This window comes from Hyperolius riggenbachi, chromosome 2, assembly GCF_040937935.1.
Source record: "Hyperolius riggenbachi isolate aHypRig1 chromosome 2, aHypRig1.pri, whole genome shotgun sequence".
Taxonomy (NCBI): domain Eukaryota; kingdom Metazoa; phylum Chordata; class Amphibia; order Anura; family Hyperoliidae; genus Hyperolius; species Hyperolius riggenbachi.
Window position 1 is genome coordinate 145198592 of NC_090647.1, and position 27323 is coordinate 145225914.

The following is a 27323-nucleotide window of genomic DNA, read 5'->3' on the forward strand; positions in this document are numbered from 1 at the left end:
TGGCACAATCCGTAAATGGTTCCAAGGTTAAACCACAAGTATGCAGCTGTTCAGCTGTAAAGTACTACAATACAGCTGGGAAAATGTAAAAGACATAAGCGCTCCTTGTGCTTAAAAAAAAAAAAGTATTAAAAAAAAATCCTCACTTTCAATTTAGATAGCGGCTCGCCTTATTAGATGGAGAAGTGACTATTTTAGGCTTCCTTATTTTTTCCCCGAAAGTGTGCTTTCGGGTGTCCCAGCGCTGGATCACCTCTGCTGAGGATGGGGAAAGCCTATTTAGGATCCAGAGACTTCCCCCTCCCGAGGTAGGTAGCCGTATTGGCATAATTTTTCTCTCCAAGTTCACTTTGAATTTTACTTTTTTGGTGTAGACTTCAGGTTCATTTTAAAACCAAAAATGTAAGGAAGAGATCTAAATGTTCGAGCCACCCATTCTACAAATTGCTGTCAGTTACACATAAAAAGAAAACAAGCTTTTGGCATGTCAGAGTTACCGTGAAAAAGGCTTGAGTGCAGGTGATGTATGATATGTGAAGCTGGAGAAACGTCAGAGGCTACCTTATATGAAAGGCTCTCCAATAGCCTTTAGTCTGTGTACCCCCCCCCCCCCCCCCCGCCCCCCCCCCCAAAAAAAAAATCAAGTGTGCTAATGCTGAAGCCCCTATGTGACATCGCCAGCCTCGGAAACTGGGCCTCCTAAACAGATCCAACTCAGATTACGCAGGGATTTCTCCGTGAATGGCCAGCACAGCCATTACAAAGTTATTCAAGTATAGAAATTTTATTTTTGTTTTCCAAAAATATGAATTTGCAGCTTTGCACCGTTTAGAATGTTCCCCCCTTTTGATTAGGTTTATGCTGGTGAAATGCAGTAGGACGTACAATATGATCACCCATTTCATTCAAAAAAATGGAGCTGGGTGATGAAATGGGCAAGGAGGAAAAAACAAAACTAAAAAGGTAATTAAAACTGAATAAAATTCTTTGCACCATTGGCCTTCCAATTTAACCACTTATCCTTTAGCCAACTACATCCTTTTGGGACTTGAGAAATATTTTTGGTAAAAGAACAATAATCAATTAAAACTCATTAAAAGCTATTCATTGATGGAGTTGGCAAATACGTAATTATGCATGAAGTTCTAGTCTTCAAGAACTTTGTAACAGTCATGGGAACATTCAGAACTGAAGTCTTACCTGCCTCAACTTATTGCAATTTACAGAATAGTTTGGATTTATGAATTTTAGGACTTGCTTTGGAAATATTAAAACTGCATGATAAAAAATAATAATTAAAAAAAAAAAAAAAAGCACCATTCTTACATTCTGATAAGCATACGCAAAATATTTCAGGTCAAATAAGCTGAAGTAAACATCTAGTGCTAAAAACATCACACGCACTCACACGCGTACTGGGACTTAACTTTAGTCAACCCAAGTGCAAACAATGCTCTGACAGGAGACAATCTGCATCCGAAAGAGGAAAAGAGAAAAATAAGTGTTGTACCTGTTAGCTATGGAAAAAGGATGGGAAAGGAAAGAACATATAGTTCCCTAAATGATGAACATACTATAAACATTTAAAATACTGATGGCATGGCAGACATCACAACTAGTGGTGACAGATGATGGGAAGGCCAGAAAGGAATAAAACGCTGAAACACGCAATTACTAAAGTGCCTAGCTGGCAGAGGTATTTTGCAGCAGTGCATAGTGGGAATGTCGAACAGGGATCCATCAACTGGCTAAATGCAGCACCACATTTGCATAAAGAGGAAAGCATTTATGCAGTGCCCAGCGTGTCTTAGGCATGAGATTGGAGGACCACTGAAGAACGGTTGCTAAACTAATAGAGAAGAGTACAAAGAAAAAAATACTAGGGCAATAAACTGAAGTTAAGGTGCTGCTTGCCCTCACAGTCCCGTCACCCCCCAAAAAACAGATTGTTCTGCCCCTGAAATAAATATTAAGGCCTGGTGACCCTTCAGCAGAATAATGGCTTTCATGATCTTACAGCAGCAAAGACATGAATTGCACAGGGGGGTTCCCAGAATACAGATGCAGAGGCCTCATCACCTTCAGCAGCACAAGGCTGCGAAGGCATGGTCAGCCGATGCAAGAACCACAGACTAAAAAAGTACCCATCAATTCCACATTCCACCACACCTGGACTTCCTCCCTAAATACAGGAAGGTACAATACTACAGAAGCTTCAGTGCAAGCCAGGGCAGCTCAAGAGAGCAGCTGAAAATAGAATGGAAGCCCAGGCACAGCTCATACATGTGTCTTGTTCTCCTTTAAAGTGCTTTAAACTTATCCTAAATAAATTAAAGTAAGGTTTTGGGTAACCCGCAGGGCGGGATAAGCTACTCAGTGTAGCAGCCATCCATGGCAATGGAACTGTGCCGATCCTTAGAATATGGAAGGCTGCCACCATTAGGAATGGCAGTCTTGGCAGCGATGCCGCAGTTCTTCAGGAGGTTGAAGCTGAAGGGGAGGATGGCATCTTTTTGTGGGAAAGGCTTCATGGTGGATAGGATAAGTGCCAAGCAGTCTGCTACGTCTTTGTTGGGAGCACAGGCCAAGGCTGGGGTGTGACCTGCTGTCAAAGAAAGAAAAAGATGTCATGCAAACAATATTACTGAACTAAGAGTCAAAAAATATTGAGTGTCAGTGTCTTAATTTCTAATTCTACAACGTGCTGAAGTATACCCCACTAAATATTCAGTAAAGCCCCATTTCTGGAGGACTCAACTGCCATTCTCTCTGCAGTATTGTATTGAAGGTTTAGGTCAGCACCACCATGTGATAATCATCTCCTTAGTAAAACATAACGCTTTATTACAAAAAGTTAAAAATGGGTTTAAAAAGAAGGGAACTGCTGCTCGTTGACAGCCTGCTGTTTCAGGCACTCAGCCTTTTATCAAGCTGAACAGCCTTTGTTCAGCTTGGGGCTCCCCAGCTTGATAAAAGGCTGACTGCCTGAAACAATGGGCTGCTGATGAGACACGTTACCCTTCCTTTTATACCCATTTTTTAACTTTTTAAATAAAAAGCTATGTTTTACTAAAGAACAGATCATCATGTGAAGGTGTCAGCCTAACCCTTCAATACGTGACGTAACTGTACTAGAGGACAGCCAGGTCCAGGTACCCCACTACTTTTTAACCACATGGGTGCGGATCTCACAGAGGTAACGATTCTCTCTGAAGTACGTCACTTCATGCCTTCACCCAGTAGTGGCCACAGAGTACAGAGTACCAGTATGGGCGATGATCACTGCATCCACTACATGTGGTAATGTCCCTTGGTAAGGATGATCAAAGAGATGCAAACAATTTATCATCGCAATCAAAATTTCATGTAAAATGTTATACAGCTTCAACTTAGGGTTCGTATAGACGTCCGATAAAGATCGTTCGTTACGAACGATTCGTGACGTTTACACGATATTCAAATTAGACTGAAAAGATCGTTCGTAATGAACGATTGTGTACACACGTGAGCGATATAAGTATAAAGTACTGAACGACGAACGATTAAAAAATGCGTGCGCAAACGGAAGTGACGTTATGACAGGCAATAAGAACATGCGTTATCGAACGATCTTTGTACACACTGCAACGATTGAACGATTATCTTTCGAAAAAATCCGCCGGGTTGGATCGGTCGGATTGAACGATAACGGTCGTTATCGTCCAAAAAAACGATCGTTGGAAAATTTGGAGCGCACGATTATCGGTCCGATTGTCGTTATCGTTCGTTTTCGAACGATAGTTATCGTACGTGTGTACTCAGCTTTAGACCTAGTATTCTGCTTGGTCTAGTTTCAAGTTACATATAATTTACATGAAATTTGAATGCAAGGGGAAATTTGCATCTCATTAAACATCCCCGCCCATTAGTAGAATTTCCTGTTTAAACTACCATTCAGACTTTTACTACTAATCAAAAAAAGGGATGCGCTTCATTTTACAAAACAAGGTTTATAAAATAACCAATAAAATGTTAATATTAGATAGATCAGATGTGTACTTTTCAGGTACCCCCCATATAAAATGGCCACCAGGGCATAGATTTCAGCTTCTGCATGGACACGCTACAGCTCACTGGCTCACATTGATCACAAGGTCAGGAGCCAATTAAATAGTCTCCTGACTGGCTCACAGAGTTCTGCTGTTATAGTGACGGCAGAGCGAGTGAACTTCAGCGACGAGAGGGCGGTGCGATCTGCGGGAATGGAGGGTCAATGCAGCGGGTTTGTCTAATGGTTTTTGCACCAGCAGTCTCCGGTTCTTAACCTCCTTAGCGGTATGGACGCATTATTACGTCCATTACCGCCGGAGGTCGCCGCTCAGGCCCTGCTGGGCCGATTTTTTATCAAATAAAAAGCAGCACACGCAGCCGGCACTTTGCCAGCCGCGTGTGCTACCTGATCGCCGCCGCTCTGCGGCAATCCGCCGCGAGCAGCGGTGAAAGAGGGTCCCCCCCAGCCGCCCGAGCCCTGCGCAGCCGGACCAATCAGTTCCGGCCAGCGCTAAGGGCTGGATCGGAGGCGGCTGACGTCAGGACGTCGCTGATGTCCATGACGTCACTCCGCTCGTCGCTATGGCGACGAGGTAAGCGAAACAAGGAAGGCTGCTCATTGCGGCCTTCCTTGTTAATTCTGATCGCCGGAATTGAGGCGAGGCTCAGCCCCACCTTCAGTCAGCGAAACCGACGTCTAATACCGGTGTACAGCCGATCATGCTAATTGGCTGGCGGGGGAGGGGGGAGCAGGGCAAAAGAAATAGAACAGTCAAATTTATTACAAAAATAAAAACAAACTATGGAGGGATCAGACCCCACCAACAGAGATCTCTGTTGGTGGGGAGAAAAGGGAGGTGTGAAATCCCTTGTGTGCAGAGTTGTGCGGCCCTGCAGCTTGGCCTTAAAGCTGCAGTGGCCGAAAAAAAAATAGCCTGGTCACGAGGGGGGGGTTTAACACCACAGTCCTCAAGTGGTTAAGGGGCCAGACACTGCTGGTACTGAAGTAGTTAATACTGGAACATCTGTTTGCATAACAGAATTTAGAAGATCACCAAGTGTGGTCCTACTAATTAAACTGAATGCAAGCAATGCTCAAGCCATCTTTTTGCCTTCAGCCCACATGCAATAATATTGTAAATGTAATATCTGCATCAAAGCAGCATAAGCTTACTATAAGCCAGAAAATCCTGGCCTGTATTAGGGACATTCTCACCTTCCTCATCCACAGCCTGAACAGTGGCTCCTCTGGTTAGCAAAGCTTGGACAACAGATGCAAGCCCATTTCGGGCAGCAATGTGGAGCGGCCTATTAATATAAAAAAGAAAAGTAGAAACGTTAAAAAAAATGTTATGTAGGACTATGACCTTTTACAATGCAAAAGGGCTGATAGAATTTAAAAAGGGACCTTGAGCTGTTCTTAAAATCAAAATTGGGACTTATCTGGGGCTTCCGCCAGCCCCCCATAATCCGCGAGATCCCCTGGCATCTTCCGCTGTCCCGCAGTCTGGTCATGCAGTGTCTTCCAAGCAAGTCAACCATGCGCGCTCCCAAAGAGTGCCCGCCGCGTCATCACGATGGGTGCAGTCAGGCTCCTGTGACTGCACAGTACAGTGTTAACAGAACCATGCATGTGCAGGAGGCTGGTGGCGCCTGGGGTGATGAGGCGGCAGGTGCACTTCAGGAGCACACATGGGCAACTTGCCTGGAAGTCGCCGGATTAATGGACCGGACAGCGGGACCATGGAAAAGGCCAGGAAGATGCCGGGGGACCTCGTGGGCTATGGGGGGCTGGCGGAAGCCCCAGGTAAGTCCTGATTTTGATTTTAAGCTCAGAGTACCTTTAAGAATCATCAGTTTGCATCATTAAAAATGTCAGTCCGCTAAACATTGTTATTTTTAATGTGGATTACCAGTAGCGGGTTGAATCACCCCTGGCAAGTCTAGGGATATTATTCCAGTTAAAAGCGGTAGGTGGTGGGCAGCTTCATATCGGGATCAACATAAGAGAAGTTCTCTACACAGGTCTGAATCAATCTTAAATGCTGCAAGATGAATGGAAGTAACAAATAGGATAGCCCTACGTTGGTTGCTTCTATGATAAACTAATTCTGCTGCCATACTGTCCCATGCTGGTATTTAAAGATCCTCTGGTTCCCCCGCTGCCACTCTGTTTTTTCACTGCCGAATTACAAGTCAGCAGCTGCTGCGCCTGCGCCGCCCTAGCCACGCGCATCCTTGTTTCCCCGTAGCCGGGGGGCTTCCTGCACTCCTGGTGACGGGTGTGCGAACGAGGATGTGCGGGGCGAGGGCCACGCAGGCATAGTGGACGACAACTAAAGAAAGAGAAACTGAGCTGCGGTGGGGGACTGGAGGATCGTTGTGTACAAGTGCGGGACAGGACGGCTGCAGGGGGCTGGGAGAAGCCCCAGGCAAGTGAAAGTTTGTTTTTTTTAACTTAATTCAGGTTCCTTTTAACATGGGACCTGTCAACATGCACATTTGTCCATTGCAGAAATGTGTTCATCTACCATGTGTAGTGTGAACCTAGCCTTAGAGTGAAAAGTAGACAATTATTACACTGACAATGATGATCTAATGGTATATGACAAAAAAAAAATTTGTTTCATAAAACACTAATGAATAGCACAGGATATAGATATACAGTACCACCAGGCTATACTACGTACATTTGCAGCATGCTGTTTGTTGCATTGATAAGGCCAAGGTCCCGTGTCTCCCCCAGAAGCAGCAAGGCACATTTCTCATGACCCTGAAAAGAAAAAACAATTATATAAGGTCTATAACATGTACAAAGAATACTACACTCTGACAGCAGTGAAAATATGCATCAAACATGCAGTTATGTGTATAAAGCACTTGAGAAATACAGATGTGAAGCAAACTGCTTTTGATGGCGGGAGGGAGGGGGGGGGGGTCTTGGTGCAATGTTTTGCTTTATGGTGTAGCAGTTCCCTTATGTTCACCTAAAATGTTTATGTAAGCACTTGGAGAACCACCTGCTGTCCCCACTGCAGACTGTGCACAAGTGCGGAGCCGAGAGAGCTTTCCAAGGGTTCCCACAGCAGCACATTCAAACAGGGACAGCATTGGAATGAGGACAGCAAAAGAAGGGACAGGGAAGGATCTATAGGATCCAGAGTCTTCCCTCTCCCCTGCACATTTTATTTAAATAACATGTACTTCCAAATAAAAGTCAAGTCTCTAATATACACCTTGCTGCAGGCTAGGTGAAGAGCAGTGTTCTTGTTTATATCCATCACAGTTAAATCAGCCTTCATGTGGAACAGCAGGAACTCTAAAAATTAGGAGGTAAAGGAAAAAATTAAAAACATACAAAAAGGAATCCATTATTAAATGGTTTAGCAGTATTTTTTTTTTGAATAATTAAATTTCATATTTACCAACTGCTGAATGTTTTCCATTCTGTGCTGCCATCATTAGAGGTGTCTGACCGGACTGGTCAGCGGCATTGGCCTCAGTCTGGTGTCGCAGCAGTAGCTGTAAACCATTCACGTTGTCAGCAAAGGCTGCAGCATGAAGAGGAGTCCTAGAAAAGAGAGTCATCAGAAACTGATCAATGCTCACTATGTGGGAGCAGGACTATCGGGTTAGAAGGCAAACATTTCTAAACTTTAAAAAGTACATCTGTAATCTGAGAGTAAAAATACAATAAAGATCAAGGGTATGTCAGTCAGTCAGGGCTGGTGCACACCAAAACCCGCTAGCAGATCCGCAAAACGCTAGCAGATTTTTAAACGCTTTTTTTTATTTTTATGAGGCGGTTTGCTAGCGTTTTGCGGATTGCTGCTGCGGTTTTCAGTATAGTAGATTTCATATATTGTTACAGTAAAGCTGTTACTGAACAGCTTCTGTAACAAGAACGCCTGCAAAACCGCTCTGAACAGGCGTTTTTCAGAGTGGTTTGCGTTTTTCCTATACTTAACATTGGGGCAGAAACGCATCCGAAATCCAAAAAATGCCTCACCCAGGCATTTTTCGTTTCTGCAAAACGCCTGCCGCTCTGGTGTGCACCACCCCATTGAGATACATTGACCAAGCAGATCCGCAGCCGCAAGCGGATCTGAAAACGCGGAAAAAGCCGCTCGGTGTGCACCAGCCCTCAGTCAGTCAGTCAATCTTAACCACAGTATTTGTTGTTAAAGTTGAATATTGCAAGGGGGGTCATAAGAGAAACTGAGGAAGCCTCTAGAGACTATCCAGAGGTTCCCTATACCGAGGTATGTTTTTTAACCAGTTCACCCCCAAGGGTTTTTACTCTAACGGACCAGAGCAATTTTCACTTGTCAGTGCTTCTCCCTTTTATTCCCTAATAACTTTATTACTACTTATCACAAGAAAATGATCTATACCTCGTTTTTTTCACCACCAATTAGGCTTTCTGTGGGTAGTACATTTTGCTAAGAATTTTTTTATTCTAAATGCATTTTAATGAGAAAAAAACAAAAAAATAGAAAAAAAATCATTATTTCTCAGTTTTCAGCCATTATAGTTTTAAAATTAAACATTCTACTGTGGATAAAACAAACACATTGTATTTGCCCGTTGTTCCGATTATTAAACCATTTAAATTATGTCCCTATCACAATGTATGGCGACAGTATATTCTTTTGAAATATAGGTGTTATTTTTCTGTTCTGTTTTTTTTTGTTCTGGCCATAATTACAAGCCCCAATGTAATAAATTAAAATTAATTTTCCCCCATAAAATATAGATTAAAAAAACTGAGTCCCTAAGGCAAGTATTTATTTATTTATTTTAAGCTGATTTTTTTTTTTTACAAGTGTTTTCTTTTGGAGGGGGAGTGTTGGAAGTGGAATTTTATTAATGTTATTACTCATGTGTATGTACTTGTAAATGTATGTATTTTGTATGTGTCCTATACTTTTTGGCCACAAGATGGCGCTAGTGAACACTTGTTATAATAAGTGTTCACTTTTTTTTTTTTTTTTACACTTTATTTAATTGTTACATTTCCTGTTTTTGTGAATGGACGTAGCCGCTGTTCGCGGTCACGTCCATTCACTCCAGGCACTGCGATTGGGTAGAGGACCGTTTGGTCCTCTTCCCCAATCCCTCAGCACGGGATCCTGACGGAAACGGCGGCCGTAGCAGCGCGCACACGGCGGTAGCAGCGGCGGGAACGCGTGACTTATTAATACGTCATGTTGCCGTTAATAAGGTAAAGCATGACGTATTAATGCGTTAGGATGCCACTAAATGGTTAATGCAGATTACAAGCCCGTTTTAAGAACAGGTGTGTTAAATGGCGATGGCAGACACCATTGCAGTTCACAAAGAGCAGAACTATGCAGCTCACCCCTTTTAGTAACTGGCTCTGACGGAAGTGGCAGTATACTTAAAATGGGGCCATCTACACAGGTGGTTGGGGTAAGGCACCTCCAAATGAGCTGAAATCCGTTGTCTGCAACTACTATCATTAGAATGTTTTTTCATTATCTCTGGAAACTGTGGTGCTTAAATTGCTGTGCAAGTGTTCTCCCTGACCTTCATGCTTGCCTCTGGAAAGAACAAGTCAAAGGAAAGTCCCTAAAGTTCCCACAGAGCGCTCTAGAGTCAAAACAATTGTTACTGTGCCTTAACTCATGGCGGTGCGATTAGGCTTCCTTGAAAGAAAAGGTACATTCAACCCAAGAAATTCATTAGAATTAGTTCTCTTTTTGTCACAAACATGCTCTAGTTATGGTATGCAGGAGAATGGAGAGCAAGGTCAGCTCATTTTTCATCAAGGTGTACTTAAGAACTTGAAAGCTGGAAAAGCTTTAGCTATCCATTATCCTGCCTTCACAAGGAGGTTTTCTATGGTGATAAGTTTCATACGAATGTAAGACTTGCATTGCTTTACTGAACTAGCGAGTATAGGCCCTACGATAGTCAATGATTGTCTGCAATTAGACAACACAAATAACATTTCTATCACTCTTTTCTCTCTGGCGGACTCAAAGCACCAGAGCTGCAGCTACTAGGACGTGCTCTATAGGCAGTAGCAGTGGTAGGGAGTCTTGCCCTAGATCTCCTACTGAATAGGTACAGGCTTACTGAACAGGAAGAGCCAAGATTCAAACCCAGTTCTCCTGTGTCAGAGTCGGAGCCCTTAACCAGTACACTATCCAGCCTCTGGTTACGCTATCCAGCACTGGTTAAACTATCCAGCCACTGGTTGAAAGTTTCTTGATCTAATGAAAACCATTTCTAATGATAGTAGTTGCAAAGGAGGGAGCATCAGGATCATGTAAGACACAATATGACTCACAAGGCAGTGAACTCCTCCTGGCCGTCCGCTTGTTAGGAGCTGAAAGGCGGCGGTCGGGAGTATACAGGTAAAAATATGCTGTCTAGCATCAGTGCAGACACAGACTCTTGTAATTCAATATGGATGTACCAACCTCCCTTTGGCATCTCTGCTATTCACAATCTTGGCACCCATAGCTTCTATAAGCATCTCAGCCGTACCGACTTGGCTGTTAATTCTGTAGGAACAATACAAATCATGAGAATTATATCTTTCAAGCATTTAGAAAAATTAGCCCAACTGCAAACTCAGAGTACTTACACTGCACAGTGCAAAGGGGTGAAAGGGTTTCCTTCGAGGTAAGCAAATGGGTTGTGTTCAAGTAACAATTCCAAACAATCTTCGTGCCCTGAAAGAAATTAGTTTCCAAATTAATGATAGAACTCCTACAGGGAAAAATAACTCAAACCATGCATAGACTAAAGAATGGTTAAAATGAACCTGTAACTATTGCAATAACATTTATTTCCCATTGACACAATTCACACTAGTTACAAACATCTTTTAGATTCTGAGAATATCAACCATAAATAATATTTGATATGCCCTGAAGAAGGGTCCTGGGGTGGGATTCAAAATGTATCAGGCGTACTGCATATTGTTGGAAAGCCAGTAGACCAACAGAATTCTTACAATTTTATTTATACGCTGAGAATCAAGATCACTTGTAAGCAGAGAATATTGGGTCAGTGAAAAAAAAAAATCTTAATACACAAGAGAGGTTCTCATTTTATTTGCTCTAGATAGCTGAAACTATGATCAGGAGGAGGCAGCAAGAAGAATCAGGAGACAGGCTGCTCTACAGAAAAGTGGTGTGGATGTGTCAGCTGAAGCAGTTTGAAGCTTTTTCTTTTCACTCTGAACAATTCCCCTGCAGCTCTGGCTGAATGTTTTGTCATTCTACCTGACTGTGGCTTGGTGTCAACAGAACACCTCAAATTCCACTTCATTATGAGCCTGAGCACTGCCGACTGGCATTCTCAACTCTTTGGATACATCTTTTTATATACTTTTCCTATTTTATGAAGTCAAACAACTTTCTCTCCCTCTCAACTCTGTAAGAAGCTCTGTATAGCTTACTTTGGTTGCTAAACGTAAAGGTACCTGTAGGCAGAATAATAATTTTAAAAAAAGTTAGAGATACTTCTAGTCTAGAGGCTTCGCTGATCGTTCTACACCCCCTCCATTCCTGTGCTAGGACTGCCTTTACAATACTAATCTTAAATGTCCAATTACTGCTTATAGCAACATTGTGTACGAGTAACTCGGTGTACGAAAGCGGCCATGCTGTGCAGGAGCAAAGAATGGCCCCTCGCCTGCGTAGTAGCATGAAGCCGCTTGTGGACAGCTTTTCCCTCCGTGCAGGAGTGGCTCTGCCGTGCTACTACACAGGCACAAGCTTTGCTGGTGCCAGTGCAATGTGGCTGTGCTGTTGTACGATTAAATTCAAGGCAGTGTTTTTAAAACCAAGTTACCAAAAACAAACTGTGATGGCAGCAATTTTGCCTCGATTTTAATGCTGGCTGGGAGAGAGCATTTGCTTCTCGTGTATTTTGCATTTAGCATCTATATAAAGGCAGTGTGGGCAAGTTCCTTGGTAGTGGGAGTACCAAGGTTCTTGGTGTCGCATTGGGGATTTGGGGGTCCCGTCTGCCACGTGCACCAGCATTTGTATTTTTAAACTTCAATTTTAATGCAAGTCAATAGGACAGTGTTTGTTTTTTTTAAACAAAAAAAGGATCAAAAAGCAATATGCAGTGCGTCTCTGCCCTAAAGGGAGAAAAAGATCAGTGGACAACTAAATGGGAAGAAGGATTTCCTTATCAGCAGTGCATTTTAATAATAGCGTACCTTTCTTCCATTATTCACATTATACATATTCTAGTGATAGCAACCAGAATTTGACATTGTAGTTTAAAATAAACAACTGTTTGGAATCAGAATCATTTTTATTTGGCCAAATAAGTTTTTGGGGTAGAAAGTTATTGGACATGCACATCCATAAGGTTGTAGCAGCACTTTATTCGTTGAATTAAACATGGAAACTCATTATACATTAACCATTTCTGCTGCCCGGACGTGATGCTCACGCCCGGGCGGCTGCTCTGCTGCGGTGTCCCCCGTTAGCCCTGGGATCAGTGAACGGGAACATGGTTCCCGATCACCGATCCGTGTCCCCAGCAGAAAAAACGAAGCGCTCTTACAAGAGGCTTCAGTCTTTCTGCATTTAAAATTTTCCGTGTCCTCAAGGTCGCCATCTTGTGGCCAAATAGTAAAACTACATCTACATATTTTTTGCATTACAATTTACACGTATAATAGTAAAACTACATCTACATATTTTTTACATCACAATTTACACGTATAATATTAAAAATTAACTATTTTTCACACCAAAATATTACCCAAATAAATTTTTTTTTAAATATGCATATGAAGGGGGTATACTACAAACATTTTTTAAATTATAAGCTTGTAAATCGTGGTGGATGCAAAACGGAAAAAATGCACCTTTATTTCCAAATAAAATATTGGCGCCATACATTGTGACGGGGACAAAATTTAAATGGTGTCATAACCAAAACAAACGGGCAAATAAAATACATAGGTTTTAATTATGGTAGCGTGGATTATTTTAAAGCTATAAAGGACGAAAACTGAGAAATAATGAATTTTTTCAATTTTTTCTTATTAATCCTGTTAAAATGCTTTTATAAAAAAAATAATTCTTAGCAAAATGTACCACCCAAAGAAAGCCTAATTAGTGGCGGAAAAAAGATATAGGTCAATAAATTGTGTTAAGTAGTGATAAAGTTATTAGCGAATGAGTGGGAGGTGAAAATTGCTCTGATGCATAAGGTGAAAAATCCCTGCGGGCTGAAATGGTTAAACATCCAAAATGGCTCAGCAGCCTGCAGAATGCCAGTGAATACAAAATCAGGCAAATGTTATGCCTCACCATTGTAAGCAGCCCAGTGCATGGGAGTGTAACCATTGTAATCCACCACTGCATCCAGTGGGTCTGTAGACAGTGCAGCCTGCAAATACACATGCACCAGGGTTGCATGGCCGCAAGCCGCAGCAAAGTGAATAGGCGTGCGTCCCTTGTAATCTCGACACAGTACAAAGGCATCATGGTCCAGCAGAGCACCCACACAGTCTTCACAACCAGTTACAGACTGCAAGAGAAAAGAAAATCACATTTAATAAAGGACACCAATATTTTGTGAATAAATGTGACAGAGATAAGTGTAATGTACCACAAGGCTATCCTCAGGAGATCTGAGGACTACCAGGCCTACATTTTTACAACTGTGCCCCAAATGCTTCTACATCTGGCATGCAGTCCTATTTCTAGATCTGGAATGACATTTTGTAGAAGCTTTCCTGAGCACATTAATGCACTTTGCAGAGGCTGCAAGGAACGCTAAACTGTGCTGCAAATTCCTGAAGAGCAGCTGGCAAATTAAAGGTGCCCATACATCAGGAGATTATGGACAGATTCGACAAAGACGAATTTCTCTAATCAAATCTGATTAGAGATACATTTGTCTCTTTGTCCAAGCTGCCCATATACTGCAGGCCGGTTCCCGTCCAATTTTAGCATGAAATCTTCAAGGAATCGGTTGTGCCCGCCACGTCCACCCCGCCGCTGCCCCTCAATATATAAATGTGCCCACCGTGTGTGAATGTATACATCACCTGCCCAGGTAATGTAGAAATGCATACACAGGTGGGCACATTTATACATTACAGCGGCAGCGGTTTCATCCTTCGTTCCGGAATCCGCCACTGCACACCCAATCAACTAACATCTTGCACCAGGCGCGATCGACCAATGTGACCAATTTTGGCCCGAAATTGGTTGCATCGTAGATCGGCCTGCACTTGGTCACACAGATTTTTAACCAATTTCGATAATCAAATTGGTTGGTCAATTGGCTACCGAAGTCGCCAGATGTATGGGCACCTTAACTCTCTACGTCCTTCTCTCCCAAGGGTGGTAACTAATAGACAGCATTAGGCTGTGAGCACACCTGGCTGTTTAGAAAACCATTCGATTTTTGCTTTGTGTGCTGCTACATTTCTTTCTTTGAGAAATTTTGAATGAGTTTTTCATTATTTTGCCTTTTTCAATAGAATAAAATACAGTATCATATAAAAAAAAAAAACACACACACACACATCCTCTGCATTTCCCTAGAAATACATAATATGTGAATTTAGAGAAAAATGCAGCAAGTTGGGAGTTTTGAAAAAACGCACACCGTAAAATGCAGAGATACGCGGTTTTTCATGCGGCCCGTAGACTTTCATTATTGGGAAAATCCCAAGTTTTCTGCAACGCTAGTGGTTTTGCCTAAGTGTGCTCCTAGCTTCAAGTTTTCTTAACTACAGCCAGCCGCATTATTTTGCAATTCACATATTTTTATATAAAAACAAAACTAAGGACAACGCAGCCTTCAAAAGGGAACCTGAAGTGAGTACAATTATGTAAAATAAACACATGCTGTACCTGCAAATGAACATTACATAGTTACCTCGCAGTGAATTCCTCTCAGAAGCTCACTATTTTCTTCTTACAGTGATCCCTTCCAGTTCTGACAATATTTTGTCAGAACTGAAATATACCAGTTGCTGTCAGTTATATATCAGCTGCTGTCAGTTACAACTGAATGTGCAAGGTAATGTCCATGTTTTCCTATGGCTCAAGTGGGGGATATTACAGTTTAACAGTCTTCTGACCAGGAAGCTGTTAGGGGGTAATGGCCATTTTCAAAATGGAGGACATAGAATTCCATTGGTCACAGTGGACAAACAGGACGCAGGAGAGGAGAAAGAGATTGAGGAGTAGACTACACTGGAGGTAAGTATGATGTGTTTATGTTTATTTTGACTTTTCATTTTCAGTTCAGGTTCTCTTTAAGTTTCTGTTTCAGAGCCATCATATGGAATTTTGTAGACAAATGTGTTGCTTACTGCTCTGTGAAGTGTGGTTCTCCCTCTTTTATCTCCAGCATCTACAGTGGCTCCTTTCTCCAGCAGCAAGTGTACACAGTCAACATGTCCATTCATCACAGCAAGCATTAGGGGAGTTCTTTTAAAAAGTACAAAAAAAAAAAAAAAACAGGATTAGAAATGTATATACACTCATTCGGTCAAAACCTGTCCTTATATTGCTGTGTTGTGCAATCGAATGCACAATGAGATTTTTCAGCAGATTTACCGTCCTATTGATTTTCCGATTCTAAATGATGGAAAATCAGATTGGACATTTTATTTTTATTTATTGTCTTTATAAAGTGCCAACATATTATGCAGCGCTGAACATTAATTTAGGTTACAGACAATATTTAAGGGTGACATACAGCAATATGACCATACAGGAATACAAGAAAACCAGATCACACAGCACAGGATGAGCACCAGGTAATGCTTAGTCACTGGATGGAGCATGGAGATTAGACAAGTGAGGTTCACTCAGATGCATAGCATGGGTTCACAGTAATGGAGGTGCAAGATCAGGTAGGACACAAAAGGAGGAGGACCCTGCCCAAAGGCTTACAATCTAGAGGACATGTCGGAATTTATCCATCGAACTATCTATCTGCTTCCCAAAAAAAATCTCATGGTGTATTCCCAGCATTACATTTAGCAACTGCTCCTTTGCTATTGAATGCTCTTTTTTCAAGAGCTTATCTATATAGTTATTGGTTCGGTTATTCAGCTGTGAACGCATTTGTTACACTGCTTTTTCAAAAAAAAAAAAAAAAAAAACAACAACGGATAGTCACAAAGGGGTACCCTAATCTAATGTACAGAATGTGAGATTTTAAGTTACATTTAGTACTGTAAAGACCAAAAACTGCAAGCACAACAAAGAAAATCAAAGGTGCTTGCATAAACCAAACTTTACATAATCTCAGGCCAAAAGATGTAGCGGCCTGTTAATTAGGCCAATATATGATGTAGCAGCCCACTAATTTGCCTATATCCATAAGAAAAACGGTCTCTACCACCTTGTATAGAATACAATTCATATTACAACACAGATCCCAGCTAGTCTCCTTGCATCTTTGAATTCCAGAGAAAAGAGAAGCTCTTTCATTTGACTAAGAACATATAAAATATTAACATTGTAACTTGTTGCAGGTCTTCAGCACCTGTTATCTAATGTGGCTCCCAAGCAAAATATCAGCAGGTAACAACAGTAACTGACATTCAGTGTCCCATCCATATTAAAACCTGGAAGAATGATGAGAGAAAGAACTCACTGGCCATGTGCATCTGTCACATCAGTAATATCCAGTCTCTCACTGCTATCAATCAGCAGGTGCAGAACATCAGTGTTTCCAGAAGCAGCTGCAAAAATAAAACAAGTCAGTTATAGCACAACTAAATGTCCCAGATACTAAAGAACCAGCAAACCGAGAAGTTTAGAACCAGTCAGGTGGTTAATTCTTTCTAAAATCTCAGTTATGAGACTTCCCCAACCCCCCCCCCCCCCCACGCCCAGGACCACCTAGACCAGGGGTAGGCAACCCGTGGCTCCAGAGCCGCATGCGGCTCTTTTTCACCTTTGCCGCGGCCTCAGGTAGTGTGTGTCAGTGGCTGCGGCACGTGTGTGACGTGTGCTGCCGCTGGTCGGCAGCCTATCAGAGAGGCCGCCGGACCGGTGCATTGCGGGGCTTAGGGCGGCCATTTTCCCGTAGCCCTGCAGTGTAATGCAGGCAGGACGTGACGTCGGGAAGGAAGAGGATCGTGGGAGTTGCGCGCCACAAGGAGGTCGGGACAGGAGGAGATCGTGACAGGAGGTCTTCTGACTAGGTGAGTAAATGGGTTTTTCTTTTCATATCTGCTGAAGGATTGTGCATATTGGGGTCATTTCTGCTGAAGGATTGTGCATATTGGGGTCATATCTGCTAACAATTTGTGCATATTGGGGTCATTTCTGCTGAAGGATTGTGCATATTGGGGTCATTTCTGCTGAAGGATTGTGCATATTGGGGTCATATCTGCTAACAATTTGTGCATATTGGGGTCAGATCTGCTAACAATTTGTGCATATTGGGGTCAGATCTGCTAACAATTTGTGCATATTGGGGTCAGATCTGCTAACAATTTGTGCATATTGGGGTCATATCTGATCCTGTATATAGCATTAAGGTGAGAAACAATATATGCAGTGTTAGATTTGTTTTATAATGGTTTTGCGGCTCCCAGTTTTTTTCTCTTTTCGGAAACGGGTCCAAGTGGCTCTTTATGTCTTAAAGGTTGCAGACCCCTGACCTAGACTATGATGTCAACCTATATGCTCATTTATTAGGTGCGGAGATAAAGGCTAGGCTGCTGAGACAATGAATACTTAGGTTATGTGGTAAAACATTGCAGGCAAATCTCACCTGCTACATGCAATGGTGTCCATTTCTTCTTGCGGTCCTTGATGAGTGGAGAGGCCCCATGGCTCATGAGTACCTCTACACACTCTGTGAACCCCCTTTCTGTGGCGAGGTAAAGCGCAGTGCGGCCCTTGTGGTCACGTACGTCCAGGTTCACCAGCGTTTCCGCTAACGTTTTCAGGGCGTCATAATGACCATTGTAGGCCTGTATACAAAGTAGGAGCAAATTATTATTTATTGGATTTATATAGCCCCAACATATTACAAACTGCTTTATAATAAAAGTTAAAGAATCTTAATAGGGGTATGGACAACACAAGTAATTAATAAGTAGTAAGTCACAATGCCAGATCATGCACTGGAGTAGTAGTCCAAGTAATTCAAGTTCATGTACTTCTGTAAACCGGATGCACAATCTGGTAGGATACACAAGGAGGGAGGGCTCTGCCACAGGCTTACAATCTAAAGGGAGGGGGTGGTGACATGATTGGAGAGGGACTGCATTGAGACTTTCCATGGACTGTCTAGGCTGAGAGCGGTGATCGCGGCTCGCAGACTAAATGTAAACGCAGGAGACATTTGTCTCCTTTGTTTACATTGAACGGCGCTGCTGCTCAGCAGCGCCGTAAGGCAGATCGGCGATCCCCGGCCAATCAGCGGCCGGGGATCGCCGCCATGTGACAGAGGACATCCTGTCACAGGCTGCACAGGACGGATAGCGTCCTGTGCAGCCCCGATCACCAGGGGGGACAGGTAGGAGGGGGGGGGGGGATTTCGCCGTGGAGGGGGGGCTTTGAGGTGCCGTCCCCCCGCAACATGCCAGCCGGCAGGAGCGATCAGACCCCCCTGCACATCATCCCCATAGGGGGAAAAAAAGGGGGGCGATCTGATCGCTCAGCATGCAACCTGATCTGTGCTGGGGGCTGCAGAGCCCACCCAGCACAGATCACAAAAAACAGCGCTGGTCCTTAAGGGAGGGGGGGGGGGGGGGTAAAGGCTGGGTCTTATATAGACAGCCAGAGTTATCTGCTGAATGGAACAGATGTGAGGGACCAGGAGGACTACAGAGGGCTGGAAGAAGCCACTGTAAGTTCAACTGGGCACATCACTTCACTTTGGGTTTACCTTAACCACTTTACCACCAGTGGTGCGGATATCTCCGTCCCTTTTTCCACCCTGTCAACACCAGGGATGGAGATATCCGCACCTCCCGCCGCTGTCAGTGCTCCCGCCCCCGCCCGGAGATCAATGAACGGGAAAAAACGTTCCCGTTCGTTTATCTAAGCCCCCCGCAATGATCGGCTGTTTCTATGAGAAGCGTTGATCATTGTGAGGGGGAAGAAAAAAAAAAGTTCCCAGCCTCATACCACTTCCTGCAAGCGTACTTCCTACGCTTGCAGGTCACATAAACAAAAAGTTACTGTGGCCATCTTGTGGCCAAATAGTAAAACTACACCCTAAAGCATTTTTCATATACAAATACATTAGTTTTACACGAAAAATTAACTCATTACCTCCCACACTCCAATTTTTTTTTGTAATTAATTAAAAACAAAAAATACATAGTTACCTTAGGGACTGAACTGTTTAAATATTTATGTCAAGAGGGTATAACACTGTTACTTTATAAACTATGGGCTTGTAATTAGGGATGGACGCAAAACTGAAAAAAAAAAAATGCACCTTGATTTCCAAATAAAATATTGGCGCCAAACTTTGTGATAGGGACAGAATTTAAACGGTTTTATAACCGGGACAAATGGGCAAATAAATTTAATTGGTTATAATTACAGTAGCATGCATTATTTAAAAATTATAATGGCCGAAAACTGAAAAGATTTTTTTCCCACATTTTTCCTATTTTCGCATTAAAACACATTTAGAATAAAAAATTCTTGGCATAATGTTCCACCTAAAGAAAGCTTAAATTGGTGGCGAAAAAAAAACAAAAAAAAACAAGATATAGCTCATTTCATTGTGATAAGTAATGATAAAGTTATAGACAAATGAATGAAAGGAGCGCTAAAAGGTGAAAATTGCTCTAGCGCTCAAGGGGTAAAACCCCTCAGTTGTGAAGTGGTTAAAACCTTGGCCTCCATCTTTAGTCTTTGGAATGTAAACAAATAAGGACTCCAATGCACAACTCCCAAAGTTCAAGCAGGTAATACTATGGATGGACACAAGAAAAAAAAAAAAAAAAAAAAAGACTTACAGCCAAGTGCAAAGGGCTAACTGGTACAGTGCTTTCCACATCATCCAGGCAGTTGAACGACATCTCTAGGAGCTAAAAACAAACATGTTTGGTCAGGAGTAGACAGCTCTATGTTATACAAAATAAATATGACAACTAACAGCATTAAATATTCATAGTGTAATTCACCTCACCCCCAATTATAATACCCTATATAAGTGCAACTTCACTCCCCTTATTCAACGGATCTTACAGGACCTACACAAATGGACGGCATATAAAATCTCCTGGCTAGGCCGGATCTATGCTCTAAAAATGAATATCCTACCCAGAATACTGTACTTATTCGAAACCTTACCAGTCCTTGTCCCATCCTCTCAACTGACGTCTCTACAAGCGGCATTCCATAAATTTGTTTGGAATTATAAACGACCGAGAGTCCATAAAAACATTCTTAACTCTCCTAGGGAGCAAGGTGGCCTGGGATTACCACTCCTACGCTACTACTATTACGCTGCTCATTTACGTCAGCTGTCAGAATGGTCCAACCTCAGAGTACATACAAAATGGGGTCTTATTGAAGCGACCAGTATGCTACCCATCTCCCTAGCTTCTTTACTCTGGTCTCATACCACACCAAAAATTCAACAACAGCATTTACTCCCCACCATCAAATTTACTTTACACATCTGGAGAATTGTGGCCCCGTTGGGTAGGCTGAAGTCATCCCCCTCTCCTTTGCTACCAATATTGGGAAACCCCAACTTCACTCCAGGGCTCTCCAAGTCCTTCATGAACACCTGGTTCACATTAGGCTATTTTAACCTCAGCAATTGGATCCACCCCCTCACAGGGAAAGTGTACACTAGATCGCAGCTCGAAGACAAAATTAACTTTAATATGCAGCGGACCATGGAATATAATCAGATTACCCATTTTATAAACTCAATTGTCCACAAACCCTTAACTACCCCTTTTTTCTCCCCCTTTGAGAGACTATGTAATCGTAATGGACATCAAAAGGGCTTAATTTCGCAAATCTATATAATCTTAATGACCAAATCGGGAACATGGACCCCAGATCACCCATACATGTCAAAATGGTCATCTTCATTGTCCACACCCATAACAATGGAAGATTGGGGAAAGATTTGGGAAATCGCCAAACACTCCTCACTATGTATACAAATTAGAGAAAATATCTACAAAATTTTGTTTCGCTGGTATCTTACCCCAGAAATACTGTCTAAAGTATACCCTGGTACTTCGGACTTATGCTGGAGGGGCTGTAATGAAGTAGGAACGTTAGAACATATCTTCTGGCTGTGTCCCTTGTTGACCCCCCTGTGGTCCAAGGTCCAAGAAATCATTACCTCAAATACGGGCGTCACAATACCACTTGACCCCCTATACACGATTCTGGGCAAACCTCTCCCAAAGGTGAACAGATACACAAATCGCCTGATTAACCATATACTAACGGCAACCAGATTAACTATTGCCTCCTCTTGGAAAAATATAGCCCCCCCAGATATCTCTGAAGTCATTCTTAAGGTCAATTGGACCAGGTCCATGGAAGAATTAACTGCATCCTTAAGGGACACCAAAAACAACTTCCATAAAATTTGGGATTCATGGCCCTACTCATCCCCCATCTTCCAACCCCCATAACTTCATAACTTCACACCCTCCTCTACATGTTGCAAGCTGAATCAAAGATGGACATCGTGACTCCAACAGGACACTTTCTTGACTATCCAGCATGAGGCCCTGACTTGAACACCTCTCTATTGTCTAATATATGATGTACGACGACTGTAGCTATGGCTAACCTTCAATTTCTTTCTAGAACGACCACTTTTCTTTTTTTTTTATATACCTCATATCTCTACTAATTAACCACTACCCTTTTTCTTCGTTACCTAGTTATAGTTATACCTCTCTAATAAGAAACCATAAGTTTCATTGGATTTCAGTTATACAAGAACTTTGAGCTACTCAACTCTCATGGATGGAGAACTAAGCATATATAGTCAAGATAAACGAGCTGTATTAGTTAACCATTACTATGTTGTTATCCGATTGATAAACTATAATTGTAAATCTTAGAACTTTTTATACAATATCACCTAAGTCCAAATACTCTTGCTATATCCTGTTATATGGTTTTGGCTTGTAGCATAATACATCCTGTTATAATGTCTGATTGAAAATCAATAAAAAAAAGTATGACAAAAAAAAATATTCATAGTGTGTATAATGCTACAGAAGAGGTTATTGCTCTATAAACTGAAAATAATATGAACTCACTAGTTCCAAGTTCTGTCTGTTGCCAAAAGCAGCTGCATAGTGAACAGCAGCATATCCCTGTTTATCACGAAGTGAAGGGTCGGCATTGTTGTCAAGCAGGTATTCTAAGGCCCTAGAAATAAAGACAATCATTACTGAAAACCTTTGGAGGGATTACATGTGCGCATATTTAATAGGGTGTAACAAATTGGTTAAGTTGTACTGAGGTATACCGGTAACAAATCAAAAATAAGAGGTCACGCAATGTTACTTGACGGTAAGGACAACTCAGGAGCACTTACAAGAGCTACAGAGATGCAGACATGGTTCATGTTAGCACAGTTAGTAGAGGACATCTGTTAAGGTCACATCCCAAAGATTCATGAATAAATGGCAGAACAAGTGTATGCCTGCCTGCCCGTACACATTTACTGGTCATGTATCTGGTCCATCTTCTCTGAAGCAATAACTCCGACTGCAACGAAGGGGCGTCACTATTACCCATAAACACCTGCTTCCTAAGAGCACAATCTGTCACCGCTGCTGAAAATTATGGGGAATGTAGTTCCTCTAGCCTTATGTACCGGTATACGCCCAGTGCAGATGGCAAATGCATATGACTATGGAATTAAAGCAGATGGGACTTTATCTCCCGATTATAAAAGTTATTTTGACCATAGAATGTTGCATTCCCAGCATACAAAGAAGCGAAAAAACTGGTCGACTTGGTTCAAACAAGGTAGCTATAGCCCTGGAGAGTCAGAGGTGACATCTGAGCAGCCGTACCATTTTTTTCAGGCTGGCAACCCACACTTGCGTATCTTCAGGAAGTTTTTATAGCCCCCCCCCCCCCCCCCCTTTCTTTGCATTCCCTCCAAATAAGCACAAATGCATGCCCTGAGGCTGCCAGGCTCTTGACACTTCTGACAAAACAAGAATGGCCCCATGCGGGCAAGAGTGCCATTATGAGGGGCAAGGGTGTGGGGGCCATTGCATTATTTTGAATCATCTGCATCAGCAGAAAGTCTGATCCAGGGTGAATAGACATGGGTAGGGAAACACTAACTAGACAAATGTTAAATCCCCCCCCCCCCCCTCCTTTATAATTGCAAGATAATAAACGGTCTTCTAAAAAAAAAAAAAGGTTCAATTAACTACTTTTTAGATTTGTTTCAAAATATGGGTGAAATTGCAAAATAAACCTACATGAAAGCCTCCTTTTCTAGTGAAGCTTTTTCATCTTCTTCTGACTCCTGGCTTGTCCCAGAGTTAGAGTCCATTGATCTGAGTAAGAGGATTAGATAGATTTATATTAAATATGGAACATACAGTATGCACAAAGTTCCACCCAAGTACACAGCCTGCTGTTGAGTCAGAGGATGAAGCATCAGATTTTCTTTTGTGAGAAGGCAATTATTAAAAGTGGTCCTCAAGGCATTCTGGAAGTTTCTGAAAAACACCTGTTACTTGAGCTTGATGCACTCCCAGGTCCAACGGGTGAATAAAGTATACAGGGCCCTTTTCCACTAGCAATCGCAAATCACAAACACCAGCAATTACGATTTTTCATTCATTTTGTTATGCGATTGCGATTTTCATTTGCATTGCATCATCATAAAAATCGCTCCAGAAAGGGATTGCAATTTCCAAATCGAATCACTGTGGAAAATACTTCTCGTGATTTCTATGATAAAAGTAACAACCCTAGCGATTTAAAAATCACTAGCGATTTGCGATTTAGCAATCGCTCTAGTGGAAAAGGGCCATCCAGGCCATTCTCTCATTAGCACCAGCAGATGGATATTATCCTCTCTGCACACACATACCCATCAGATGGCTTACAGCCCCACTGCCCAATCTCTGCATTCTCTCCTCCTGGAGCACTGTATGTTCCCAGTTACACTTTGCTGCCAGCCCCATGCCCTGCCTCTCGTTCTCACCAGGCACACACACATCCATGGCTGGCTTGTACATTCTTCTTAGTCTTACAGTCTTTTATTGCAGCTGAAGTAATGCCACATATGCACTAGACTGAGGCAACTAAAATGTGCTTGAAGGAGAAATGAGCACCCCTAGGGGGTACTTGTCTCAGGAGGAAGCCTCTGGATCCTAAAGAGGTTTCCCCCATACTTCTCACCTGAGGGGATCCAGCGCTGGGACCCCCGAAGATCGAAGTATTGTAGGGAGCCTTTCCCTCGGGCTTTGTCAGAAATTTCAAAGCCTGATTGGGTCTTTTCTACTGTGCAGGCAGCAAGCTGTGGCAGTAGAGCAGATGAGATCAGGCTTGCCAAGATCCGCTTATCTGTATCTGTATCTAGGCATGCTAATCTGCATATTCTGTGAAAACTCCACTCTTATCTCCTCCATTACACAGGCAACTGATCTGTATCTGCACTGCAGCTCTCAGATTGTGAAAACTCTGCCTCTGAAATCTATAGCTAGTAACACCTTTTTCACCTGCCCAGACTGAAATCCCACAATCCCTTGCAAGCGCCAAGGCACTCTGGAGAAGCTGTGGGCGTGGCTTAGTTTATAGGAAATTAGGGTATTAAAACAAAACAAGTATTTGGCTTGAGGAATGCCCTATAAACTATATGTAAGGAACACAATTATGCAATGAGTAAAAGTTCACCTCGGATCCACTTTAAGTTCTATCTGTCCTGTTGTCTTCTCACCAATAACTGCCTAATCATAGACAGGAAGGTACTGCTAAAGGCAGTAAGCATCCCAAGCGCACAGAATGCAGCTCTGGCAACAGCTACCATAAAAAAGGGAATTACATTGCAATTCAGCTCCTCATCAATTTAAGTCCATGATTAACCAAACCAGCCAATCCAGGAGATTCTTTCGAATTTGCTAGCTTAGGTGTCATGGTTTCAAACACAGCACTGATAACCTGGCCTGGAGTCTGATCTTTACTGCTTGGTTGGTAGCTGCAGCTTGCTGCAATATTGTTGGCATTGGAAGCACAAAGCCTAGGGCGGTGTAAGTGCAAGCAGGGCGTGACTGAAGCCATCTTACCTGGACTGTTCAGTCTGGTTTGAAGCTTTAGAAGCTTTATGGGGAACTCTACAAAACAAAAACACATTTATATTTCCAATAAATGGTCAATGAAATACTAATAATTATGAGTTGTTGCAAATATGCCAATTTTATGAACATGTATGCAGCCTGAAATTAGATTAGTTGTAATCAGCTACTGCATTGGATTGCTCAGATTCCGAAATGAATAAAATTAACATACAAATTCTAAACTCAAGATCATTAACACCTAATTGGTCATCCCTACTTCTAAAGATGCCCACTAATGATACAATCTTGATTGCACAATTTTACCAAATTATGTAGCAGGAGGATAAACAGATTGAATATACTTTGGATGGATACTTCAGCTAGTCCTTCATGTTACATAAATAAAAACAATAAGAATGTAGAATTAAGAGATTGTACCATTAGTGGGCACCTTAAGACGAGCACAGTCCAAATTTATCGTTTAAAATTAAAATGCTGAATCTTGGGGAACAGCAACAACTATGGTGTGTTTCACTGCAACAAATATTAATGTTTTCTACTTTAGAATTCTGCTGCCTAAAAAGGTTGGTCACTTTTGGTGACAGTGACGCTTGTACAGCTGTCCCCATCTAGAGAGCATAAAAAAAAAAACAAAAAAAAACACTTTGCGTTCGGCTGTGAGAGTGTATAGGAAATGCTAGTTTGAGCACTGAGGATTGTTTTAATGTATATATGGTTTGCTAGGGAATATAATAGACAATTCCAACTCCTCCAGAAGCTGACTGGATATTTCATGCACAAAAATACTCATTTAACACAAAATCGCAATATTATTTATCCTGCCTGGCGTTCTATCAAGATCGCCAGGCTGGCGACCGGACGGTTTTTTTTTTAATTAAAAAAAAAAAAACTATTTCATGCAGCTAACTGAAAGTTGGCTGCATGAAAGCCCACTAGAGGGTGCTCCTAATCCATACTTCTGATCGCAAGTAACAAGGGCCGCGATGAGCGGCCCTTCTTATTTTGCTTTCCTCGTCGCCATGGCGATGAGCGGAATGACGTCATGGACGTCAGCCGACGTCCTTATGTCAGCCGCCTCCGATCCAGCCCTTAGCGCTGGCCGGAACTGTTTGGCCTGGCTGCGCTGGGCTCGGGTGGCTGGGAGGGCCCTCTTTCGCCGCTGCACACGAAAGTTCCGGCTGCGTGTGCTCCATTTTATTTAGTGAAAATCGGCCCAGCAGGGCCTGAACGGCACCCTCCGCGTCTCTGGACGAGCTCAGCTCGTCCAGAACGCTCAGGAGGTTTTCTTTTGTGCCATATAACTGTCTCTTTCCTTTAGCAAAGTCTGATCTTCCCATTAGGTTAAAAACTGCAGCAACAACTCTCAGGCTTAGTGCACACCGAGCGTTTTGGAGCGATCAGCCGGCCGCATCCGCCTGTAAAAACGCTTGGCTAATGTATTGCAATGGGATGGTGCACACCGGCGGTTTGAGGTTTTTGCCCAGCCGCAAACGTGCCTCCTGCTGCACGTTTGAGGTTTTCTGAAGCGTTTCGTCCTCAATGTAAAAGTACAGGAAAAACGCAAACCGCTCTGAAAAACGCTACTTCAGAGCGGTTCGCCAGGCGTTTTTGTTACAGAAGCTGTTCAGTAACAGCTTTTGCTGTAACAATATGTGTAATCTGCTACACAAAACCGCTAGGTAGGTTTAGAAAACCTCTCTAAACATACCTAGAATCGCTCTGAAATCAGCTCTCAAAACCGCTAGCATATTGCGGATCTGCTAGCGGTTTTGGTGTGCACTGGGCCTAAAGCTGGCCACTAGCGGTCCAATTTCTAGCGAAAAAGCGTTCGAACGATCAGAAATTCTGATCGGATTGGTTGTAAATAATCTCCATTGGTGGACACAATCGATTGTGAACGAGTGAAAAAAATGTCGCCCGAATGAATTTTCGTCGAATGAAAATTTGGATTTTCTTGGTGGTCGTGATAGATAGGAAGCAAAGATTGGTTAGTTGATGGTGTAGTGAACGATTTTTCGTCCGATCA

The 27323-nt window shown here is 42.5% G+C and overlaps 1 protein-coding gene across 2 annotated transcripts in view; it reads right to left on the reverse strand.

The window, feature by feature from the left end:
* Positions 1-636: 636 nt before the first annotated feature.
* ANKRD52 (ankyrin repeat domain 52) overlaps positions 637-27323 on the reverse strand; it is a 71389-nt gene continuing 44702 nt past the window's right edge. Inside the window, exons 15-29 of one of the 2 annotated variants that reach the window (XM_068267640.1) lie at positions 25286-25333; positions 23471-23548; positions 22286-22397; positions 19997-20068; positions 17788-17989; positions 16660-16747; positions 15365-15482; positions 13344-13563; positions 10646-10733; positions 10479-10562; positions 7455-7600; positions 7266-7348; positions 6720-6802; positions 5246-5337; positions 637-2602 (exon numbers count right to left, since the gene is read on the reverse strand). In XM_068267640.1, coding sequence (XP_068123741.1) covers positions 2370-2602; positions 5246-5337; positions 6720-6802; positions 7266-7348; positions 7455-7600; positions 10479-10562; positions 10646-10733; positions 13344-13563; positions 15365-15482; positions 16660-16747; positions 17788-17989; positions 19997-20068; positions 22286-22397; positions 23471-23548; positions 25286-25333 — 1747 coding nt within the window. In that variant the 3' untranslated portion in view covers positions 637-2369. Of the gene's footprint in view, positions 2606-5245; positions 5338-6719; positions 6803-7265; positions 7349-7454; positions 7601-10478; positions 10563-10645; positions 10734-13343; positions 13564-15364; positions 15483-16659; positions 16748-17787; positions 17990-19996; positions 20069-22285; positions 22398-23470; positions 23549-25285; positions 25334-27323 lie in introns of both variants that reach the window. The other variant, XM_068267639.1, reaches the window with a different exon arrangement.